This window comes from Toxorhynchites rutilus, chromosome 3 (assembly GCF_029784135.1).
Source record: "Toxorhynchites rutilus septentrionalis strain SRP chromosome 3, ASM2978413v1, whole genome shotgun sequence".
In the NCBI taxonomy this organism is placed as follows: domain Eukaryota; kingdom Metazoa; phylum Arthropoda; class Insecta; order Diptera; family Culicidae; genus Toxorhynchites; species Toxorhynchites rutilus.
This window is the reverse complement of record NC_073746.1, coordinates 248,842,458-248,867,404: the sequence shown is the minus strand read 5'-3', so window position 1 is coordinate 248,867,404 and position 24,947 is coordinate 248,842,458. Positions and strand designations below refer to the sequence as shown.

Below are 24,947 nucleotides of genomic sequence, written 5' to 3'. Positions count from 1 at the left end.
AAATTGGAACGATTCCATAAAACAAGGCGCTTTTCAGGGCCATTAAACCTTCCAAAAAAGAGTTTAGGAAATACAGTTCAATGCTTTCTAAAACATTATCCAAAATAATAATAAAACACAAATTGATTTTTTCTTAATTTGTTTGCCAGGATCTGATGAGTATGTGAATTTGGCAGTTGTTCTGAGCTTATTGATAGTTGGGGACTTTCCTGATTATTCAATTTTCACCAATTCTTAAATTGTTTCCAGATTGAAAGTACAGTAATTTACAATTAGTTCGACATTTAGCTAATTGGACGGACATGTAATGCGACTTATTTAGTTGGACATTTGTGAACATAGAGATCCAAATTATGACCCCACATTGAAAGTCGACACTGTCCACTGTCATCGCAAATGTTCCATTACAGGTTAAAATCGCCTCCAATGCGACACTGAGTGGCGCTTCGGCACGTCGCATTGAATGTAATTTACTGTACAACATGTCACAAAGCTGGATGGGAAGAAATTTTCCAACTGTGAAAGCTGTGGCGAGTGGCAACAAATCGCTAAACAGGAAGGTTTAGCCGAACAAGATGGGGATATCGAGTGATAACAAAACAATAAACTCTTTAGATTGAAGATAATTTTGTGATCCTGAAAAGGACCCTTTTTAGCCTGCATGTAAATCCAACGAGCGAATAAATCGTAATGAATGTATTTTTTTGCAATCGCTCCCTTTTAACGCTCATTCGTTCGTCTCGTTGGACTCGCCCCTCTGGCTGAGTCTGCCGATTTGTCTCTATCCTGTGAGTGTGTACCGCTAGAGTATAAAACACGCGGACCCCAAACAAATATCTTATTTTCTTTCAAACCGTAAACCCGTGTGGTTGTACGGCATCGGCATCGTGGACGTAACAAAGGAGGACAAGTTAAGGAAAGGCAAAGTCTCACTCGAACCGTGCAGGTCTCCAGTTCCCTGTTGGTCGCATTCACTGATTGCTCCGCAAGAATAACTAGACCGAACGGATTGGTGCCGGAGCACCAGTATACCTAACAGCGATTATAGAGTTTCGGCCGTCGGAGTGCTCGAGTTGGCTTGCAAAGCTGCTCACGACAATCAGAAAACCCGCATCAAGAACAGAGCAGCTTCGGTTCGGCGCTCATCAAGGCAACAATTAGTTTCAGTGAGTGGCAAAGTGTTTCTCCGGCACGTCGCATTAAATGTAATTTACTGAACAATATGTCACAAGCTGGATGGGAATAAATTTTCCAACTGTGAAAGCTGTGGCGAGTGGCAAACGCAATAGCTAAACAGGAAGGTTTAACCGAACAAGATGGGAATATCAAGTGATAACAAAAACACAACACCAAAGGTTTTTTTTTCAGAACCATAAACATATTCATAAAGAGTAAACAGTAAACTAATCCATTTTTCAGGTAGATAGGTAGGTATTCACGTAGGAGAAGAAAATAAAACAATATATTTAAAATATATATTTAACAAAAGCTGTCCCCTTTGTATAGTCCTACGTCACTCCGGTTATGTCCCCGACATTACCCACCCGACTTGTTTTATTTTAAAGTTTTTGTCTATTTATGATGTTCGATTAATAGAAATTCATGCCTGCAACAGAGTCAGTTCGCTGTTTTGTTTTATAATACTGATATCTTAATTTGGTTAAATATTAATATTATCTATTAGATAAATCGGCCAGTTCAAACCTTTGTAGGGGTATGAGGTGGGTCATCATCATCATCTTTTATGTCAGTAGAACTGTCGTCGCAAGGATCACGATTTGCAAGCTTGATTCATTGCATAGCGGTAGAGCGTGTAGATAAACCGCACTCTATAATTAGTGTACAGGAAAAGTATCATAAACTACTCTGGCTAGCGATAACCAGTAAAACAAAATAATAAGTAGATAGCACAGAATAGCTCATTGCACCATATGCGATGAGTGCAATATATATTTAGCCTATCTCCGATGGCAAATAACGAAGGGCAGGATAAATCCCAGATAGCTCACTTTAATAGGTCCAACGAATGGACAGAAAATGGTATCGCTGCACCAAGAATATTTAGATTGCAAGACGAGTGCAATAAAAACAACAAAACAGGGGATAAGGATATTTCCGCCTGCGTGCGTATAATCTTCCCGTCCTTCGCCCGTCTGGCTAGGAATAAATCATTATTTTTCCGTCTCTTATGCTCCACTCTTCTGGAGTAGATAAGACCTCACAAGAAGGCAATGTAGGGGAAATTACTGTATAAAAAAGCAAAATGTGCACTGAATAAAAGACGAAAATATCGAAGCAACAGTCAGCTTTATTTAAACTGCAGTGATTGAGGTTTGGCAAAACAACTTCCCAGAAACGATTCAGGTGAGTGACTCTAATATTCTCAAAACTAAGTATAATCCTGTTCCTCCTCTTCTTCAATCTGATAATTCAGAACGATTGAACACCTGCAGAAAAGGCTAATGAAATTGGCAACCATTTCGCTAGTTCACACAATTTCTGCCAACACATCCGGCCTGATTATACGCGGCGTGTGAGGTGAGATGACAATTGTCACGTATGTCACGCGATTCCACCAAGCGTATGCCGTGAGAAAACTCACTTGAATGAACTCTCACCATATTCCCGCTCTCAAATCTACGTGACAATTGTCACATGAACTGAGATTCCTATGTTACAATCATCGAAATGTCTTAAGATGTCGACAGAGAAATATTTAGAGGCGAAGAAAGAGTTTAAAGCCTATCGAAAACGAAGAAATAAGAAAAAAAGAGAAATAGTAAGCGTCGTTTTGGTCGTATAGAATAGTGATGATAGTGATGATATTGTATGTAACAATAAATTCAATTTATCTTCAATTTTCACAGTACGGGTGGAATTGCAAGTAGTTTGAATTTCTTGTGAAAGCGGTAGTGAATCTTATTCGGACGAATAAGCACTCCGGAAATATTTCCATTACATGCAATCAATTTATTTTCTTTAAAATATATCTATTACATGGATCATGTGTTTCATCTGTCTAGACGCGAGTCATCAACACCGAGCTATATATCCATTTCAGAAGCCGTGGTATACGCCGGAGCCGGAGCCAGAGCGACAATTAAATACTGAGAGCGCAGAGAGCAGCAGGAATTACGACCAAAACAAACGAAAATGTAAAACTTTACAGGATACGAACAACCGTTTCACTCTGCTTGTTGAACAAACTATATCACAATCAAATACCTGCAAATTCGGCAGAATGTCCAAGTACACAACCAAAATGTTTATGCTAACGGGCCAAGTAAAATCTAATCTAAAGATATGGCACTGACTGTAGCAAAACAAATATCTGACCTCTCTGAGCGAAATAAATGAAATTCTGGGATACCAGATGTTTTTTTCTCAAATATATGCGATAAAAATCTGATATATCTGAAAATATGTGCTAAAGTCTGCGAAACTGGCCGGCTTCGTTTATTATTTGGAACCAATAATATTGACGTAGGACTACGTCTTTCATTTCTACACCCGGGTGTAAAATCAAAGTTTCGAAAACGAAAGCGTTACGCCGGAGACCGAGATTTTGAGCATTAATAGCTCCTAAACAACTGAACGAAATGGTATGATGAACACTTCATTCGAAAGATAAAATGTCTACGCGTTATATACTTGTTACTTTTTGATCCAAAAACTTGTTTCAATAGTCTTAAAATTGATCTCAAAACAGGCTATTGAATACACCAATCGGTATATAAGCGAGCGCCACTCGGAAATCCACTCAGTTCTAATCGAACAGCGATTGGAGCATGTTGTCGCTGTTGTGGTGAAGCTCTTCGTTTATCATGAAAGCGCGAATGAACGGTGTCACCAAGAGCCTGTTTGTGCACCTTAGGCCAGAAGGGAATCCATCAGGCCGCAAATGGTTCCCCGGGAAGAGATCGGAGCAGCCGTCACACACACACATACACGCGCGGAACTCTTCGTTTGGATGCCATTCAGCAAAATAATCTGCCAGTTCCCCTGGGAATTGAAAAATACATTGATGCGAAAGAGTTTATTTTAATGTTTTCTATCCATATGACACTGCAACCAAATACATTTGGTTTTGTGATTTTTCAATCAATGGCAATTAACAGGAAAGCTTCTGAAATTATTTTTCCCCATCAGTAGAAAATTTTCGTATCCAATATTGTATGCGCGCTCAACGGAAAATGTTTCGCATCGCGAAAATTATATAATTTTCAATTCATTATTGCTCAGTCGTCGAAAGTTTCAAACTCAGAGAGTTCATTCCCCTCTAGTTTGCCTTCCAAATTGCCATCGTAAACCACACCTTCTCTCGATTCAATCACGCACAAAAAGCATACTTAAGCGATATTCTGGTGGTGAAACGCATTCATTTTTCGTGACGACATCGACAAGGCAACATCGTTATTGAACGAGCTGGACGAGCTGGACGGCGAGAGATCAAGAGATTCATTACCTGGCCTAACCTGACTTAAAACACATACAGTTTGTTTGGAACTGTGAGGGAGCGCAGAAAAGCCGAACCATCAGAAGAAGAGAAGACGACCGAGAAGTTATCAGCACCGAAAAACGATTCCATTTGAGATTTCGAAGCGGCCGCCACAACACACACATATATATATATACGTGCGGAACTTCTTCCGTTTAAATGCCATCCAGCATCGAGAAGATTCCGGAAAATTATTATCGTTACTGAAAAATAATCGGCCAGTTCCCCTGGGAATTGAAAAATACATCCATGAGAAAGAGTTTTTGACGTAGGACTACGTCTTTCATTTCTATACCGGGGTGTAAAATCAAAGTTTCGAAAACGAAAGCGTTACGCCGGAGACCGAGATTTTGAGCGTTAATAGCTCCTGAACAACTGAATGAAATGGTATGATAAACACTTCATTCGAAAGATAAAATGTCTACGCGTTATATACTTGTTACTTTTTGATCCAAAAACTTGTTTCAATAGTCTTAAAATTGCTTTCAAAACAGGCTATTGAAATCACCAATCGGTATATAAGCGAGCGGCGCTCGGAAATCCACTCAGTTCTAATTGAACAGCGATTGGAGCATGTTGTCGCTGTTGCGGTGAAGCTCTTTATTTATCATGAAAGCGCGGATGAACGGTGTCACCAAGAGCCTGTTTGTGCACCCTAGGCCAGAAGGGAATCTATCAGGAGGAGAGTGATGCCAGAAACGGTTCCCTGGGAAGACATCGCTACACACACATACACGCGCGACTATTAACAGGTGGTTATCGAGTTGGCATTAACCACTGGTGGGCTTCCAGTATCGAGGAAAATGTGGAAATATCTAATCGTTACTGAAAATAATCTGCCAGTTCCTCTGAGAATTTTCAAAATATATTCATGTGAAAGAGTTTAATTGAATGTTTTCTATCCATGTTACACTGTGACCAAATATGTTTCAATCAAGTGCTATTAACAGGTGGTTATCGAGTTGGCATTAACCACTGGTGGGCTTCCAGTATCGAGGAAAATGTGGAAATATCTAATCGTTACTGAAAATAATCTGCCAGTTCCTTTGGGAATTTTCAAAATATATTCATGTGAAAGAGTTTAATTGAATGTTTTCTATCCATGTAACACTGTGACCAAATACATTTGGTTTTGTGGTTTTTCAATCAATCGCAATTAACAGGATAGCTTCAGAAGATTATTCTTCCCCATCAGTAGGATATTTCCGTATCCAATATTGTATGCGCCCGCAATCGATTATTGCTCATTCGCCGAAAGTTCCGAGCTCAGAGAGTTCATTCCCCTCTAGTTTGCCTTCCAAATTGCCATCGTAAACCACACCTTCTCTCGATTCAATCACACACAAAAAGCATACTTAAGCGATATTCTGGTGGTGAGACACATTCATTTTTCGTGAGGACATCGACAAGACAACATCGTTGCCTAACGTGCTGGAGGAGGTGGACGGCGAAGGATCGACACATACACGCGCAGAACTCTTTCCGTTAGGATGCCATTCAGCATCGAGAAAGTTCCGGAAAGATCTAATCATTGCCTTTGGGAATTTTCAAAATATATTCATGTGAAAGAGTTTAATTGAATGTTTTCTATCCATGTAACACTGTGACCAAATATGTTTCAATCAAGTGCTATTAACAGGTGGTTATCGAGTTGGCATTAACCACTGGTGGGTTTCCAGTATCGAGGAAAATGTGGAAATCTAATCGTTACTGAAAATAATCTGCCAGTTCCTTTGGGAATTTTCAAAATATATTCATGTGAAAGAGTTTAATTGAATGTTTTCTATCCATGTTACACTGTGACCAAATATGTTTCAATCAAGTGCTATTAACAGGTGGTTATCGAGTTGGCATTAACCACTGGTGGGCTTCCAGTATCGAGGAAAATGTGGGAATAACTAATCGTTACTGAAAATAATCTGCCAGTTCCTCTGGGAATTTTCAAAATATATTCATGTGAAAGAGTTTAATTGAATGTTTTCTATCCATGTAACACTGTGACCAAATATGTTTCAATCAAGTGCTATTAACAGGTGGTTATCGAGTTGGCATTAACCACTGGTGGGTTTCCAGTATCGAGGAAAATGTGGAAATCTAATCGTTACTGAAAATAATCTGCCAGTTCCTTTGGGAATTTTCAAAATATATTCATGTGAAAGAGTTTAATTGAATGTTTTCTATCCATGTTACACTGTGACCAAATATGTTTCAATCAAGTGCTATTAACAGGTGGTTATCGAGTTGGCATTAACCACTGGTGGGCTTCCAGTATCGAGGAAAATGTGGAAATATCTAATCGTTACTGAAAATAATCTGCCAGTTCCTCTGGGAATTTTCAAAATATATTCATGTGAAAGAGTTTAATTGAATGTTTTCTATCCATGTAACACTGTGACCAAATATGTTTCAATCAAGTGCTATTAACAGGTGGTTATCGAGTTGGCATTAACCACTGGTGGGTTTCCAGTATCGAGGAAAATGTGGAAATCTAATCGTTACTGAAAATAATCTGCCAGTTCCTTTGGGAATTTTCAAAATATATTCATGTGAAAGAGTTTAATTGAATGTTTTCTATCCATGTTACACTGTGACCAAATATGTTTCAATCAAGTGCTATTAACAGGTGGTTATCGAGTTGGCATTAACCACTGGTGGGCTTCCAGTATCGAGGAAAATGTGGGAATAACTAATCGTTACTGAAAATAATCTGCCAGTTCCTCTGGGAATTTTCAAAATATATTCATGTGAAAGAGTTTAATTGAATGTTTTCTATCCATGTAACACTGTGACCAAATATGTTTCAAACAAGTGCTATTAACAGGTGGTTATCTAGTTGGCATTAACCACTGGTGGGCTTCCAGTATCGAGGAAAATGTGGAAATATCTAATCGTTACTGAAAATAATCTGCCAGTTCCTCTGGGAATTTTCAAAATATATTCATGTGAAAGAGTTTAATTGAATGTTTTCTATCCATGTAACACTGTGACCAAATACATTTGGTTTTGTGGTTTTTCAATCAATTGCAATCAACAGGATAGCTTCTGAAGATTATTCTTCCCCATCAGTAGGATATTTCCGTATCCAATATTGTATGCGCCCGCAATCGATTATTGCTCAGTCGCCGAAAGTTCCGAGCTCAGAGAGTTCATTCCCCTCTAGTTTGCCTTCCAAATTGCCATCGTAAACCACATCTTCTCTCGATTCAATCACACACAAAAAGCATACTTAAGCGATATTCTGGTGGTGAGACACATTCATTTTTCGTGAGGACATCGACAAGACAACATCGTTGCCTAATGTGCTGGAGGAGGTGGACGGCGAAGGATCGACACCAAGGGATTGCTAAGATGGCCGCCTTTCAGTAGCCAGCATAGAAAATCATGAGCATAGAAATCATAACCTAAAATTCAAAATGAAGTGCTCCGCGCGATTCTTCGGCTGTGATTTGAATTGCAAATCGTCAAGAAAGCTTCCGGATGGGTATCCAAACATCGCTTGCCAAAAAAAAATATCCAACGTAATCAAATATTAACATATATGACTCCAAACATTAAACAATACGTGAGCCCCCTAAGCGCGAGCCCTGTTTTATGCTGCCTACGCTCAATTTGCATTGGATGGGATAGGGTTGCCAGAGCCCCGATCGACACATACACGCGCAGAACTATTTCCGTTAGGATGCCATTCAGCATCGAGAAAGTTCCGGAAAGATCTAATCATTGCTGGAGAATAATCTGCCAGTTCCTTTGGGAATTTTCAAAATATATTCATGTGAAAGAGTTTAATTGAATGTTTTCTATCCATGTAACACTGTGACCAAATATGTTTCAATCAAGTGCTATTAACAGGTGGTTATCGAGTTGGTATTAACCACTGGTGGGCTTCCAGTATCGAGGAAAATGTGGAAATAACTAATCGTTACTGAAAATAATCTGCCAGTTCCTCTGGGAATTTTCAAAATATATTCATGTGAAAGAGTTTAATTGAATGTTTTCTATCCATGTAACACTGTGACCAAATATGTTTCAAACAAGTGCTATTAACAGGTGGTTATCTAGTTGGCATTAACCACTGGTGGGCTTCCAGTATCGAGGAAAATGTGGAAATATCTAATCGTTACTGAAAATAATCTGCCAGTTCCTCTGGGAATTTTCAAAATATATTCATGTGAAAGAGTTTAATTGAATGTTTTCTATCCATGTAACACTGTGACCAAATATGTTTCAAACAAGTGCTATTAACAGGTGGTTATCTAGTTGGCATTAACCACTGGTGGGCTTCCAGTATCGAGGAAAATGTGGAAATATCTAATCGTTACTGAAAATAATCTGCCAGTTCCTCTGGGAATTTTCAAAATATATTCATGTGAAAGAGTTTAATTGAATGTTTTCTATCCATGTAACACTGTGACCAAATATGTTTCAATCAAGTGCTATTAACAGGTGGTAATCGAGTTGGCATTAACCACTGGTGGGCTTCCAGTATCGAGGAAAATGTGGAAATATCTAATCGTTACTGAAAATAATCTGCCAGTTCCTTTGGGAATTTTCAAAATATATTCATGTGAAAGAGTTTAATTGAATGTTTTCTATCCATGTAACACTGTGACCAAATACATTTGGTTTTGTGGTTTTTCAATCAATTGCAATCAACAGGATAGCTTCTGAAGATTATTCTTCCCCATCAGTAGGATATTTCCGTATCCAATATTGGATGCATAAAACCTTGTGCCTCCAACGTAACGCTCTCGTTTTCGAAGTTCTCCAAATATTCATTCATTCAGAATGAATTCAGATTCAACTTCATACAAATGATCTCTAAATCAACGATAGTCCTACGTCACCCTTGCGGTTATACCATAGATATAACCCCCTTCCTGTTTTTTTAAATGTTTTCTAATATATAACACTGCGATCAAATACATTTGGTCCTGCGATTTTTCAATCAAGTACAATTAACAGGTGCTTATCGAGTTAGCATTAACCACTGGTGGGCTTCGAGTATCGGAGACTATCTGGGAAGATGTTATTGTTGCTGAAAAATAATCTGCCAGTTCCCCTGGGAATTGAAAAATACATTCATGCGAAAGAGTTTATTTTAATGTTTTCTATCCATATAACACTGCAACCAAATACATTTGGTTTTGGGATTTTTCAATCAAGTGTGATTGGCAGGAAAGGTTCTGAAGAGGATTCTTCCCTATCAGTAGGATATGTTCGTTTCCAATATTGGATGCGCGCGCAACGGAAAATGTTTCGCATCGTGAAAAACATAATTCTCAATCGATTATTGCTCAGTCGCTGAAAGTTTCAAACTCAGAGAGCTCATTCCCCTCTAGTTTGCCTTCCAAATTGCCATCGTAAACCACACCTTCTCTCGATTCAATCACGCACAAAAAGCATACTTAAGCGATATTCTGGTGGTGAAACGCATTCATTTTTCGTGACGACATCGACAAGGCAACATCGTTATTGAACGAGCTGGACGGCGAGGGATCAAGAGATTCATTACCTGGCCTAACCTGACTTAAAACACATACAGTTTGTTTGGAACTGTGAGGGAGCGCAGAAAAGCCGAACCATCAGAAGAAGAGAAGACGACCGAGAAGTTATCAGCACCGAAAAACGATTCCATTTGAGATTTCGAAGCAGCCGCCACAACACATATATATATATATATATATATATATATATATATATATATATATATATATATATATATATATATATATATATATATATATATATACGTGCGGAACTTCTTCCGTTTAAATGCCATCCAGCATCGAGAAGATTCCGGAAAATTATTATCGTTGCTGAAAAATAATCGGCCAGTTCCCCTGGGAATTGAAAAATACATCCATGAGAAAGAGTTTTTTTTAAATGTTTTCTAATATATAACACTGCGATCAAATACATTTGGTCCTGCGATTTTTCAATCAAGTGCAATTAACAGGTGCTTATTGAGTTAGCATTAACCACTGGTGGGCTTCGAGTATCGGAGACTATCTGGGAAGATGTTATTGTTGCTGAAAAATAATCTGCCAGTTCCCCTGTGAATTGAAAAATACATTCATGCGAAAGAGTTTATTTTAATGTTTTCTATCCATATAACACTGCAACCAAATACATTTGGTTTTGGGATTTTTCAATCAAGTGTGATTGGCAGGAAAGGTTCTGAAGAGGATTCTTCCCTATCAGTAGGATATGTTCGTTTCCAATATTGGATGCGCGCGCAACGGAAAATGTTTCGCATCGTGAAAAACATAATTCTCAATCGATTATTGCTCAGTCGCTGCAAGTTTCAAACTCAGAGAGCTCATTCCCATCTAGTTTGCCTTTCAAATTACCATCGTAAACTACACCTTTATTCTAATGTTTTCTATCCATATGACACTGCAACCAAATACATTTGGTTTTGTGATTTTTCAATCAATGGCAATTAACAGGAAAGCTTCTGAAATTATTCTTCCCCATCAGTAGAAAATTTTCGTATCCAATATTGTATGCGCGCTCAACGGAAAATGTTTCGCATCGCGAAAATTATATAATTTTCAATTGATTATTGCTCAGTCGCCGAAAGTTTCAAACTCAGAGAGTTCATTCCCCTCTAGTTTGCCTTCCAAATTGCCATCGTAAACCACACCTTCTCTCAATTCAATCACGGACAAAAAGCATACATAAGCGATATTCTGGTGGTGAAACGCATTCATTTTTTGTGAGGACATCGACAAGACAACATCGTTACTGAACGAGTTGAACGAGCTGGACAAGCTGGATGGTGAGGGATCAAGAGATTCATTACCTGGCCACACACATACACATACAAACATATATACATACGGAACTTCTTTCGTTTAAATGCCATCCAGCATCGAGAAGATTCCGGAAGAATATTATCGTTGCTGAAAAATAATCTGCCAGTTCCCATGGGAATTGAAAAATACATTCATGCGAAAGAGTTTATTTAAATGTTTTCTAACCATATAACACTGCGACTAAATACATTTGGTTTTGTGATTTTTCAATCAAGTGCAATTAACAGGTGGTTATCAAGTTAGCATTAACCACTGGTGGTGGACTTCGAGAGGAATCGAGAAGAATCCAGAAAGATGTCATCGTTACTGCAAAACAATCTGCCAGTTCCCCTTGGGATTGAAAATAACATTCAAGCGGAAGAGTTTATTTTAATGTTTTTTTTGTTTTTCTGCGACCAAATACATTTGGTTCTGTTATTTTTCAATCAAGTGCAATTAGCAGGAAAGCTACTGAAGATTATTCTTCCCCATCAGTAGGATATTTTCATATCCAATATTGGATGCATAAAACCTTGTACCTCCAACGTAACGCTCTCGTTTTCGAAGTCCCCCAACTATTCTTTTATTCTTTCATTCAGAATGGATTCAGATTCAACTTCAAACAAATGATCACTAAATCAACGATAGTCTTACGTCACCATTGCGGTTATACCATAGATATAACCCACTTCCTGTTTTTTGTCAATATTTTAAGTAGCCTGCAGCAGGAATAAAAAGTTGTGACAAAAGTTAAAAGTCTGCAAATTAGTGAACATATGTGCGAATCCTATCAGATTTGGCAAACAGCAGAATGAACGCCTTGTCACTTGCTGTTCATCCTCTCACATACATAAAATGAACCTCTCACGGCATCCGATACGACTGTAGTAATAGAGTGAGGAGAGTTGCGTGATAGTGATGTGACAATTGTCATCTCACCTCACACGCCACGTAGAATCAGGCCAATCATATGTCCTTCTGAAGATATGGTGAATGATACTGTAACGGCTATTGACAATATCCATTTTACTCCACAAGAGAATGATCATATCAGCTGAGGAGGTTATCCCAGTTATACGCTCGTCGAAGAATATGAAGGCCCCCGGCTTCGATAGTATATTTAACATTCAGTTGAAACATCTCAGTAACAACTTATATGAAACTATGACTTCTGTCTTCAACAGATGTCTATCACTTGGTTACTTCTCCTCGAGTTGGAAACTAGCAAAAGTGATCCCGATACTAAAACCCGGAAAAGACGCCTGCTCCCAGAATTTTCGAAGGTATTCGAAAAAAATATATTGATGCGCATTCTTGCTTTCGCAGATGAGCGCAATATATTTTTGGATGAGCAGTTTGGATTCCGAAAAGGCCACTCTACCATTCACCAGCTTTGTACGGAACAAACAAGTCAGTTTCAAAACAGTCAGTTGAGAAATAAGTCAGTTTCAAAATCATCTGCCATGGCACTTCTTGATGTTGAAAAAGCGTTTGATAATGCTTAGCATAAGCGTTAGCATTTACAAACTTCAGAACATTGGTTTTCCCACATACTTGAATAAAATTATAAAAAATTATCTTGCTGGTAGAGTATTTTATGTTTCTATAAACAATATTTCATCAGAGAAATTCATTGTGAAAGCAAATGGAGCCGAATTTGGCATGTGGAGGTTTTAGGGAGCAATAAATGTTTCTATGGTGGTTTGACACTCCTTTCTCCTCTCTAAAGGGGGGGTTCCCATACAAGTAAAACACAAATTTCTGCGTAACTCGAGAACTAATCAAGCAAATGGAACCAAATTTGGCATGTGGAGGGTGCAATAAATGTTTCTATGGCTGCCATACAAATGAAAAACAAATTTCTGCATAGTTCGAAAACTAATCAAGGCAAATTTGTCCTGCGAATGTTTTAGGGGACACGAAACGTTTCCAAGGTTAACAGACACTCTTCCCCTCTCTCTGAGGAGGAGGCTGCCATACAAATGAAACTCAAATTTCTGCATAACTCTAGAATTAATCAAGCAAATGGAACTAAATTTTGCATGTGGAGGTTTTAGGGTGCAATAAATGTTTTTACGGTGGTTAGACACTCCACCTACCTCTCTAAGGGGGAGCTACCATACAAAATTAAACGGAGTCGATTAGAAGATCAATCAATGAACAGTTCTGCGATTGGACCCATGAACTTGCTCATAGTATGGAAACATGAATGTTTGAAAGTATTGATAACAAAAAAGACGGGTGGGTAATGTCGGGGACATAACCGGAGTGACGTAGGACTATACAAAGGGGACAGCTTTTGTTAAATATATATTTTAAATATATTGTTTTATTTTCTTCTCCTACATGAATACCTACCTATCTACCTGAAAAATGGATTAGTTTACTGTTTACTCTTTATGAATATGTTGATGGTTCTGAAAAGAACCTTTGGTGTTGTGTTTTTGTTATCGCTCGATATTCCCATCTTGTTCGGTTAAACCTTCCTGTTTAGCTATTGCGTTTGCCACTCGCCACAGCTTTCACAGTTGGAAAATTTCTTCCCATCCAGCTTGTGACATGTTGTTCAGTAAATTACATTTAATGTGACGTGCCGGAGAAACACTTTGCCACTCACTGAAACTATTTGTTGCCTTGATGAGCGCCGAACCGAAGCTGCTCTGTTCTTGATGCGGGTATTCTGATTGTCGTGAGCAGCTTTGCAAGCCAACTCGAGCACTCCGACGGCCGAAACTCTATAATCGCCGTTAGGTATACTGGTGCTCCGGTACCAATCCGTTCGGCCTAGTTACCCTTGCGGAGCAATCAGTGAATGCGACCAACAGGGAACTGGAGACCTGCACGGTTCGAGTGAGACTTTGCCTTTCCCTTAACTTGTCCTCCTTTGTTACGTCCACGATGCCGATGCCGTGCAACCACACGGGTTTACGGTTTGAAAGAAAATAAGATATTTTTTGGGGTCCGCGTGTTTTATACTCTAGCGGTACACACTCACAGGATAGAGACAAATCGGCAGACTCAGCCAGAGGGGCGAGTCCAACGAGACGAACGAATGAGCGTTAAAAGGGAGCGATGGCAAAAAAATACATTCATTACGATTTGTTTGATCGTTGGATTCACATGCAGGCTAAAAAGGGTCCTTTTCAGGATCACAAAATTATCTTCAATCTTAAGAGTTTATTGTTTTGTTATCACTCGATATCCCCATCTTGTTCGGCTAAACCTTTCTGTTTAGCGATTGCATTTGCCACTCGCCACAGCTTTCACAGTTGGAAAATTTCTTCCCTTCCAGCTTGTAACATATTTTACATTTTACATAAATTATATTCAATGGCACGTCGCATTACCACCACTCAGTATCGGATTGGAGATAATTTTAACCTGTAATTGAACATTTGCGATGACAGTGGTACAGTGTCGACTTTCAATGTGGGGTCATAATTTGGACCCCGAACTCTATGTTTACAAAAATGTCCAACTAAATATGTCGAATAACAGGTCCGTCCAATTAGCTAAATGTCGAGATAAGTGTAAATTACTGTACTTTCAATCTAGAAGCAATTTAAGAATTGGTGAAAATCAATAAGCTCAGAACAACTGCCAAATTCACATACTCATCATATCCTGGCAAACAAATTATGAAAAAATCTATTTTTAGTATAACACTAAAAAATAAAAGTGTTTTATTATTATTTTGGATATTGTTTTAGAAAGCATTGAACTGTATTTCCTAAACTCTTTTTTGGAAGGTTTAATGGCCCTGAAAAGCGCCTTGTTTTATGGAATGGTTCCAATTTAGAAAACTTAGTACTCGTGGTTTTGAAAAAAACCATTTCGAATGCCCTCGATGCCGCCTTGTTCTAGATTTGCCACCAAAGCAGTTTGTATAAAGAACAAACCTTTTTCTTCTGCTACCTGCTGCCGTTTTGCGATTGCGTTTGCCACTCGCCACTCGCTGCAACTGCCTGTTGTCTTGATGTCCACCGAACCAAATGTGTTCTGTTCCGAATGCGGGTTTTCTTATCGTCGCGAGCAGCTTTGCCAGCTAACTCGATCACTTCGGCGGCCGAAACTATATAACGCCGGCTAGGTGGACTGATGCACTGGTACTAACGCGCTCGGCCTAGCTACCCTTGCGGGGAACTCCAGATCAACACGGTTCGAGCAAAACCTTTTCCTTCACTTTTCCTCCTTTACCATGTCCAGACATGGCTGCTTGGATTGGTTTGTTGATGTGTTGTGATGCGAACCGATGTGGTGTACGGTTTGAATGAGAATGATCGTTACGGCAGCGGAGCGGGGATTTTTAAGCTGACTGACTGGCTCGAGAATTACGCATGTGTGAGACTGCGACGAATGTTTCGTTCATTTTTTTTCTTTTTCCTTTCCAATCATGCTTCATTCTATTTCGCTACTGCTCTGGTTGCCCGTTTTGGTCGGTACGATTTGAGGAGCACAGAATGGACCAATCAAAAATGGACACATAGTGCATTTTGACAATGCTCGATATTTCACAATTATTCAATTATTTATCTCAAGAAAAATGAAATGTTATTCGTTATGATAGATGCGTAGATATATTTCCTATCAATTGATGCAAAAACCTTTGCGATCTATTGAGAAATGCTCGAGTTATAAGCGTTCCAAATCTTGCATTTTTTCCTACTTGTTCAGTGCCTAGATTTCCATTTCACCCCCTATATCTTCCGGTTAGACGTAGTCCTACGTCAAAAAAAATTGGACGGGACGAAGTTTGCCGGGTCAGTTAGTCGTCCATAAATGACGTAGTTGTTCCAATATTGGGCCCTATTTTAGAAATCGAATCGAGGATTCGATACAATCACTATCACTATCACACCGAGTAAAATCTGGAATTATAGAAATCGAGGAAAATTGCTCGATTCGTTAGCAAGCTCGAATGTCAGCGGTTGTGATGAAATATTTTGAAACAAGTTTGAAATGTTTCATGAAGCACTATAAAAAGGATGCAAAATCTTTTTTGAGGCATCTGCTTTCCAAAAGTGTTAATATGTTCAAATTTGCTGTTCAAAAAATATAATTATTAGAAAATCTATGGAATGCCGTAAAGAGTCATGCACGAATTTCACTTTTTTTTAGTAAAACAATTTTTGTTATTTATGTAATGCAACATGTTATTCTCTTTAAGCGTTGATTTCTTGTTGTAGCGGCGTCGATAGCTTTATTGTATTGGGGCCACCACCTGTTGCTCTAAATTCTCGCTTGTCGTGTGCTAGTGTTTTCTTTACCTTTCCCCTCATGTCAATCCAAACCTGTAACTGAAATAAAATCATTATTGTTTTGCAGGATAGCTTTAGCAAATGGTATAGAGCATTATACCACTCCGACCATTAGTTTGATCTATTGTAGTGAAAGTGGTATAGTTTGGCATAGTATAACAATAAAAAAGAAAATTGCTGCCAAAAATAACGTACTAATGTATGCTAGTAGAAGTAAGCAATTTTTAGGTAGGAAATTCGGTTGAAAGAAATTCAAAGAGTATGATAAAATTTATTTATGAAAGTTATGTGTATCATAAAAGAAATACTTACTTTCTGCTATTCTGAACCTAGATGCATTGGAGGTCTCAGTGCATTAAGCTCCTCTCTGAATTCCTCCAACTTTTCCTACACCAGGATTATATTAGAACTGCCTCCACAAAAACCTCGAGCAATGTCTACATTCGCTTCCATTGTTTCAAGGAGCCGTTCAAACTGGTGGTGATTTGGTTTTTTTTCTTCCGCCACTCATTTTCAGCCACTGAAATATGCACTGGAAGTAAATTCTGCATTGTAAGTTATAACATGATTAATATAAATAATACTGGATTGAACACTTACCTTGTATAGACTATTCTGGCAGCACCGTAAAACAAATGCTGATCAAAACAAACGAACATGTGTTGCAAATTGCATATATTGAAGCGTTTCTGAAATGTTTCCCAAAAGGATGCAAGCCAAAACAAAATAATCCTCTGAAGATATGCAACAAGTGAACCAAACAACTCGAAAAGTTCTGACACTTGCATCGATATATAGCTATCACTCGCTCGGTGCTATCGAATTGCTCGATTTCAGTAAAAGTAAAATAGAGCTAACGAGTAAAATTCTTATCGCCTCGATTTTTATAATAGGGCCCATTATCGTGCTACACACGCCGCACTGATCCGCAGGCCATTGGATAAGGCCAACATTGCTCGACAAAACCAATTATATCGTAAAAAGAGACTCTCCAATAAGCAAGAACGATTGACTTGTATCATGTTGAAAAGATGGAATTCCGCCTTAACATTCTAGTTGTTGCCTGTTTGAGTAGCAACTGCGAATTTGGGTAGATATATTTATTTTCAGGTAGACATGCATGTAATTTAAGTAGGGCCGATGTACATAATTTAGATAGGATGTTTCATAAATTAGGATTATGTAAAAAAGGACAGCAAAACTATAAACGTTTAGGTATAATTTCACAACAGGAATATGGAACAACAGAACGTATAATGTGTATGATAAAAATCATATACAGAACTTGATATTGCAACTTAAAGATGTAGAACCTATAATGAATATTATAATGTAAACAAAACAGAGAAATAAAAAGAATTTAAGTAAAACAAATCTGAATAGAACACTTCCAACCAAGTCACGACGCAGAAGCATTGGCGCGAAAATGGTCATGTAGAATTTCAAAAACCGACCAGGTACATTTTGTTTATTGGCCCCAAAACAATGACCTGTGCAAAATTCAGCTCAAGCGGACATGCTTCAGGGGTGCCTCAAAGCGCTCAAAGTTTTAATTTTTTTACTTTCGAACATGAAATCGGGATTTTTGGCAACCGGTCGTTTTTCCGCCTGAAAAGTAAATTTTTGGCATTTGTTTTAAGATAACAGTAGATCTCGACGTTTCACGCTATTTGAAGGCATTTGTCATCCAAATATTTTTTCTGGAACTTTTTTCCATGCATTCATTGCCACCCTAATATACATGTTAAGTTGAATTAAGCTAGTGGTTGTTGAAATCGAAGGAAATAAAAAATGCTAGAAGCAAAAATGAGTGCCTTTCTTATATTTTCATATGTATCTTACTCGCAAACAAAACTTTGCTACGAACAAGATGAATTTGAGAAGTGATTAGAGTAGTAACCCTATTTACTGAGAAGATTTGGCAAAGTGAACAGAGTGAAAACACATTTGGCTCGTTTGACATACTGATTTGCAAAGATTTATTATACCGAGTAATACAATTATGGGCCCTATTCTAGTTGACGAGAGTGCACCCGTGGCCGAGTGGTTAGCGTCTCACATTGTCATGCCGGGTGTTGGGGTCGATTCCCGTTCTAGCCGGAGGATTTTTCGTCAAAGAAATTTCCTTCGACTTGCACTGTGGTCACGCGTATTCAAGAGCTTGCCCCTCGGAATACATTCAAGGCGTGTTATTTGGCTTAAGAAATCTCAACTAAGTATTAATAAATGACGCTAATTAATGCACACGTTGAGACGGCAAAAGTTCCACAGGGAACGTTAACGCCATTCAAGAAGAAGAAGTCTAGTTGACGAGACGAACAATTCGACTCGTCTCGGTTCCAGTCACTGACGAGTCGAGCAAAATATCATAATCCAGTACACGAGTTTCAATGAAAGACTTCTGTCATTTTTATAGATATGATCAGGGTTGTCAGATGTGAAGACATGTTTTCATTTTGAGAAAAAAACAACAAACACAGAGCAAACATTTTTAAAATTGACCAAACGAAACTCTTATCTTGATGCAAAAATCCTTAAAAAATCAAAAAAATTGTTATCGAAAAATGCTCAGAAATCGAGTTATGAATCATACTTTTTTGTTCAAAATGACTGTGGATACACTTCCCGTGCCGTGTAAATATCATTGGAACAATCATCTAGCATCCCTGGAACAGATGTTCAATGTTTACATTTGGTTGTGTTGTTTGGAAAATGCCCATTTGAAAATATGTAAGATTTTCCAATTACTGAATGCAATGTGATGGTTGCAGTTGAAAACATACATTGCTTATGAAATTCTAGTCAGTCATGAAACAATTCCTGAAAATGAAGGCGTAACAAAGGGATACCGATGTTTTAAATCAAACAAGGTGAACAAACACATCAAAACAAACTAAACGACGAATCGACTGATTCAGCGAGCGCGGCCGAATGATTGAATCAAACGAGCTACTCGTCTGTTTTGAATCGAGCTCGGCTTCTGGAATGTGAAAATCTCGTCTCGTCTTCTGGAATAAGGCCCTTTCAAATAGTTCAAGGACTATCATTGATTTAGTGTTCATTTGATTGAAGTTGAATCTGAATCAATACTCAATGAATAGATGAATATTTCGGTGAATTCGAAAACGAGAGCGTTTCGTTGGAGGCACAACGTTTTGAGCCTCAATACATCATTGTTGACTGAACGAAGTGACATGATTATCACTTCGTTCGAAAGATAAAATGTCTAAGAGTTACATTCCTTGCAAGCAAACTATCGATAGAGTCGAATAAACTGAAGAAGTTTTATGTCTCTATAATTCATGACGACAATAACAAATTATTGAAATCACAAAAATCTATAAATATGGATACCTGCTTGCAATTTCACCGTCATGATTGAAATTTTCATAGGTGGGTGGTGCAAGACAAGACTAGCAAAGCAAGATTTTCGTCGAACAACCTGTATGTAGCGAAGGCAAAATATTCAGCAAAAGAAGCAATCACGCAAAATTAGTGCAAAATTCAATCTCCGCTTTTTTGACGTAGAACTACGTCTTCCATTAAGGGTGCCAAATCAGAAAACAGGTCTCGTTTTTATGAAATAAAGTTAACATTAATCGCCGTGAACGGCGATTTACATACCAAAGGAATAGGAAATTCTCTAAGATTTGTTTGATATGCTATACATTACAATTCCAACGTCTGTATATGGTGCAAATTGATGAAAATTGGATGCATTCCCATTTCCTCATACATTTGTTCTGTCCATTTGTGTGCTTTCCCGAACAGAGCTGTCAATAACGAGCAACTTATCGACGACAAACGAAGGGGAAATCGTAAGATGTAAAGTCTCCGTGAACAAAAGAAAAGAAGAAGAACGAAGCGGAATATTTACCTAGAGTATAAGCTATGGAACTCGCTGAGGCAAACTTCATTCTTCGTGAGGACACCAACTGGACAACACCGTTGCTGGGCGAGCTGGACGGCGAGGGATCGAATGGTTTTCTCAAGGCAAGGGGGTGGAGGAGTAATATGAGGAAAGAGTAGAGTTTTCCAAGGGCCTTTTTGAAGGCTAGAGACGAATGAACTGAAGAAGTTTAAAGTCTATTTGAAAGTAAATGTCGTTGTCGTAAAAATGTTCTTTTGTATGTGATTTGGTTTCGCTTGTTTGTTTTTTTTTGTTGATTCTACAATAAAAAAAAACATTTCAGGGCAACCAAGTTATTTCAAAATTTTCGTAGCATTATAAAATAATATCCGCAGTTATAAACAAGCGACTTGAATTAAACTACAGCGTAGTTCTACGTCAACAATGCGATCGTGTCTTGAACACAACCTCCTATATTTTTTTGTTTACCCTATACATAATACATAATACATTAGTTGTCATTTATTCCCATACAAAAATTATGGAAAACTAAATAAACTCTTTCGCTTTATTATTTCAATTATGATTCATCTGATATCTGTGGTCTTAATGAATAGAATATCTATAGCTAGTCAAAAACGATTACTTTAGGTGCTTCAAGATCATCTCAAATTTAGGGGTTGGGTTAGGGCCAACTTCCCCTATTACTTACTGACAATATTCATTGCGACAAAACTCACATACACAATAAACACAAATTTCACAATTAACTACTTCCCTAGCTGCAATCACATTCGAATAACTCCCGTAGTAACGATTTGACTTACCATTGCAGAGAAATATCGAAATTACAATCTTGCAACTCTTAATTCCAAGGAAAACAGATTTGATATTTTACGAAAGGCGACGTTCCCAATCAAAACAACTTTGAAACAGTGTTCCCAAGATACTGCTCCTAAACAGCGTTGCAATGCAATTTTTCGATGTTTTAAGGTAACATTTTTGTTGCATGGGTTTATTTTCAACGAAAATAATCAAATGAAAACATAAGCAGAAAAGTCAAACCAAATCTACATAGCATCGAAATTCAAAGCCAAGCAGAATAAAGTGGAGTACTGCTGCTCTGGAAATTCAGCGCAAATTTTGATGGAAATAGTTCCAGAGTCATGTCGTCTGTGTCTGTCTTCCGATGGGCCAACCTTTCCCATATACGAGAGGTTGAGCCTAATAGAAGTTACCGAGCTACTCCAAGACACACTGGGTATACAAGTAATTCTCCACATTCATCATTTGTTGGAAGTGAACATGATCCCATTTATTACTTGTAGATAAACAATTCGGAGGAATATATCAATATTTGTAATGGATGCGAAATGAAAGCAAAACTTATGTACAGCATTATATCCGAATTTCGGCAATCCGACAAACTGTTCTGTTCTTTTCTAGAGTATGAGAAAATAACTTTGTATTAGTAACTATAGTACTAATGTCTCCATTCCAGACAGAAGAGGGCAATTGAAGGAATACCGCTTATAGAGGAAGCAAAACATGCCATCAGCATAGTGACTGTGATGCCTCTCAAATCGGCTGTTGACGAAAAACCAGATGTTCATATTTCCCCATCATCTACCGAGCAAGGAAATGTTGAGCATGGAACCGAGCAAAACATTAAAGAGGCTATTTACTTTCATGCCGAAGACGAGGGTGATGAGGATCCTGAGTATACTGAGGATTTTCTCGAAGATCAGGACTATTCTAGCGATGATGACAAACTCGGTGAACCGAAATTACTGTTATGCTTTATTTGCAAAGGATTCAATGGAAACGAACGATCACTTCATTGTCATTTAAAGGAACAACATGGATCCTTATCTCCATACCATTGTCACAAATGTTTAGTTAGACTGGAAGATGTTGTGTCTATCAACTATCACTATAGATCCCATGAGTTTCCCTTTGGATGTCTGTACTGTGAAGAGACTTTTACATCCGAAGCTGAATTGATAACACATCAGGAGTATTGTATTGGGTATTTCTGCTCTCACTGTTCCAATCAATTCCACTTTCTGCAATCACTCAAGGAGCATGAGTGCAAAGCCAGTAAATCGGCCCGAATGCGTAACGTTAACGCCATGATTGGGTCTCGTCGGAACCAATCACGATTTATACCACAAGTGTGCGCGATATGTAGCGAAGATGTGGGGAAAAACAATCGCTTGGCTCAACATTTCGAACGAGAGCATGAGGACTTCCAAGTTCAGTTGTACAAATGCGATATTTGTCCACAAAAATTCACCGAGCTGCTTGCAGTTAGGTTCCATAGGTTGTCCCACAAAAAGGACAGCTCCGCCAAACAGCGAAAAATACCAGCCGTTGAACGAAATGATTGCACTATCTGCTCGCAGGTCTTCAAGTTTAACAAAGAACTGTTGGCACATATAGAAGCCGAACATGCCGATTCAGGTCTTGAATTTCACCAGTGTCTCAAGTGTGATAAAAAGTTCACATCGGAAGCAAAACTTTTGAAGCACGATTACAACACCCATCAGGGCAAACAGCCACAATTTTTCTGCTCTTTTTGTGGGCGAGTGTTCAACAAACGTCTTGGTTTGCGGGACCATGAAAATATTCATCGAGGAATCAAGGAGTACCATTGCAAAGACTGCAATAAGGTAAGCAATATATTGACCATGTTGATACAATGCAATAACATCCGAATATTTCAAAGGATTTCACTTACAAAAGCACTTACGACCGTCATATGCAAGTGGTACATACGGACACGAAACAATTCACCTGTGAATATTGTCACAAGAGGTACATATAGAAAGCATAAAAATTGTTTGAAAGCCTTTAACTATCGAATATCGCAAATGTTTCAGCTTCAAACGAAAACCAACGCTTAAAGTACATCTGAGATTGCACACTGGTGAAAAACCCTATCAATGTGAGTATTGTAGTCGGCGGTTTGTGGATCCCAGTTCGTTTCATAAACACAAGCAAAAAGAGCACGGATGGAAATCAAATAACTATTAGATACTCTGTATGGATTATCACTTTTTGAAAAATATAAATAAACTAACTGTACCTCACCACGCTTTGCTGTGGCACATTGTGGTTGCATGGTTGAGTTGAATTTTTAAATTTTTCATGTTGTAACAACAATCCTAGATTGTATCATAGTTTTAGCGGTTCCGAAATTTTCGAGTTTTTGAAGCGTACACAAACGAACATTTTTATATATATACCAGCTGACCCGGCAAACTTCGTCCCGCCCAAAATTTGTTTTTTATTATCAATACATTCAAACATTCACGTTTGCTTACTATTAGCAAGTTCATGGGTCTAATCGCGGAACTGTTCATTGATTGATCTTCTAATCGACCCCATTAAATTTACCGTTTACTATAAAATTCCTAGTATTTCTAACCAAACTCATCATTATAATATCAGATTATTTCCAGACACAATTCTCGTTCAAGATTTCTCAACCACTTGCAAATAACATGTTTCTCCGTTACATGGAATAAATGAATTATACAGAAAATATGATAGAATAAAGACAGCCCTAAATCGGACAATTCCTTCCTCGATTTCTGCTCTTATCAACACATTCGGCGATATTTTTTTTATTGGTATAGATAGAAGAAGATATATGAGTGCGTTTCATCGTGCGTAGAACATATGGGAATTTAATTTTCCGAATTTTCCCTTTTTCCTTCAGAGTTTTCCGAAAATTTTTAAAACTGAAACCACATATCACACGGCTTATATACTTACTGCACAGTAGAGATGTGCCAGCTGCCATTCTGAATTTTCCCTTTTTCCTTCAGAGTTTTCCGAAAATTTTCAATTGTCATGTTTGGTTGGAATATTCTTGGTTGAACTATGTATAATATTTTTATGGGACCCGTTCTCCATTCCAGAGGAGGGAGGGGTGTCATACCATCATAAAAACATTTCTCATATCCAAAAACCCTCATCCCACATCCCAAATTGTGCTTGATTAGTTCTCGAGTTATGTCGAAATTTGTGTTTCATTTTTATGACCGGTTCAGTAGTTTCCGAGTCCATAAGAATCAGACAGACAAACAGACAGACAAACAAACAGACAGACAGAAATCCATTTATATATATATAGATAGATATATGATATGAAAATGCGTTATTTCGCCTGGAAATCCATTTCCACTTACGAACAAAGATCAATTTCGATAGCGCAAATATCGAATGGACTAACAATGCTTATTATGATGTAATTTTCGAACATGTGGGAAATCAATTTTCCGAATTTTTCAACCTTCCTTCAGAGTTTTCCGAAAATTTCCCCGTTTTTCTCTCCACTATATTGATCTACGAGAAGAGACGAATACAACAAAATAAAGAAGGCTAAAATCGGACCATCCCTTCTTCGGGTTTTTCGCTTACCAACAGATTTTGCCTTACATTTTTATTTATATATATATATATATAAGTTACCGAGTCAACCGACTTCAACCCTAAATCCCAGGAACAACACATATCGCAAAGGCTCGAGCAAATAC

At 38.1% G+C, this 24,947-nt stretch overlaps 2 protein-coding genes across 3 annotated transcripts in view; one reads left to right on the top strand and one right to left on the bottom strand.

The window, feature by feature from the left end:
- Nucleotides 1-21,349, bottom strand: part of LOC129776702 (COMM domain-containing protein 4) — a 59,982-nt gene extending 38,633 nt beyond the window's left edge. The window contains exon 1 of the mRNA XM_055782498.1: nt 21,231-21,349. Within this exon, the coding sequence (XP_055638473.1) occupies nt 21,231-21,233 (3 nt within the window). The 5' untranslated portion in view covers nt 21,234-21,349. The remainder of the gene's footprint in view (nt 1-21,230) is intronic.
- A 73-nt stretch (nt 21,350-21,422) lies between these two features.
- On the top strand, nt 21,423-23,539 carry LOC129776698 (zinc finger protein 883-like). Of its 2 annotated transcripts, none has more exons than XM_055782493.1 (5): nt 21,423-21,672; nt 21,732-21,850; nt 21,905-23,075; nt 23,132-23,220; nt 23,286-23,539. In XM_055782493.1, exons 1-5 carry the CDS (start codon nt 21,550-21,552, stop codon nt 23,437-23,439), a joined length of 1,656 nt encoding a protein of 551 aa, XP_055638468.1. In that variant the 5' UTR covers nt 21,423-21,549; the 3' UTR covers nt 23,440-23,539. The 2 variants fall into 2 exon arrangements, with proteins under 2 accessions (XP_055638468.1, XP_055638469.1); XM_055782494.1 differs by having other exon boundaries at nt 21,520-21,664.
- The last annotated feature ends 1,408 nt before the right edge of the window (nt 23,540-24,947 follow it).

What these genes read in the sequence shown, in the direction of transcription:
- LOC129776698 (XM_055782493.1), top strand. Translation starts at nt 21,550, where the DNA reads ATGGAAATAGTTCCAGAGTCATGTCGTCTGTGTCTGTCTTCCGATGGG. An exon ending in AAGACACACTGGGTATACAA is followed by an intron (nt 21,673 to 21,731) that starts GTAATTCTCCAC and finishes TATTACTTGTAG; the next exon opens with ATAAACAATTCGGAGGAATA. An exon ending in TGTGAATATTGTCACAAGAG is followed by an intron (nt 23,221 to 23,285) that starts GTACATATAGAA and finishes CAAATGTTTCAG; the next exon opens with CTTCAAACGAAAACCAACGC.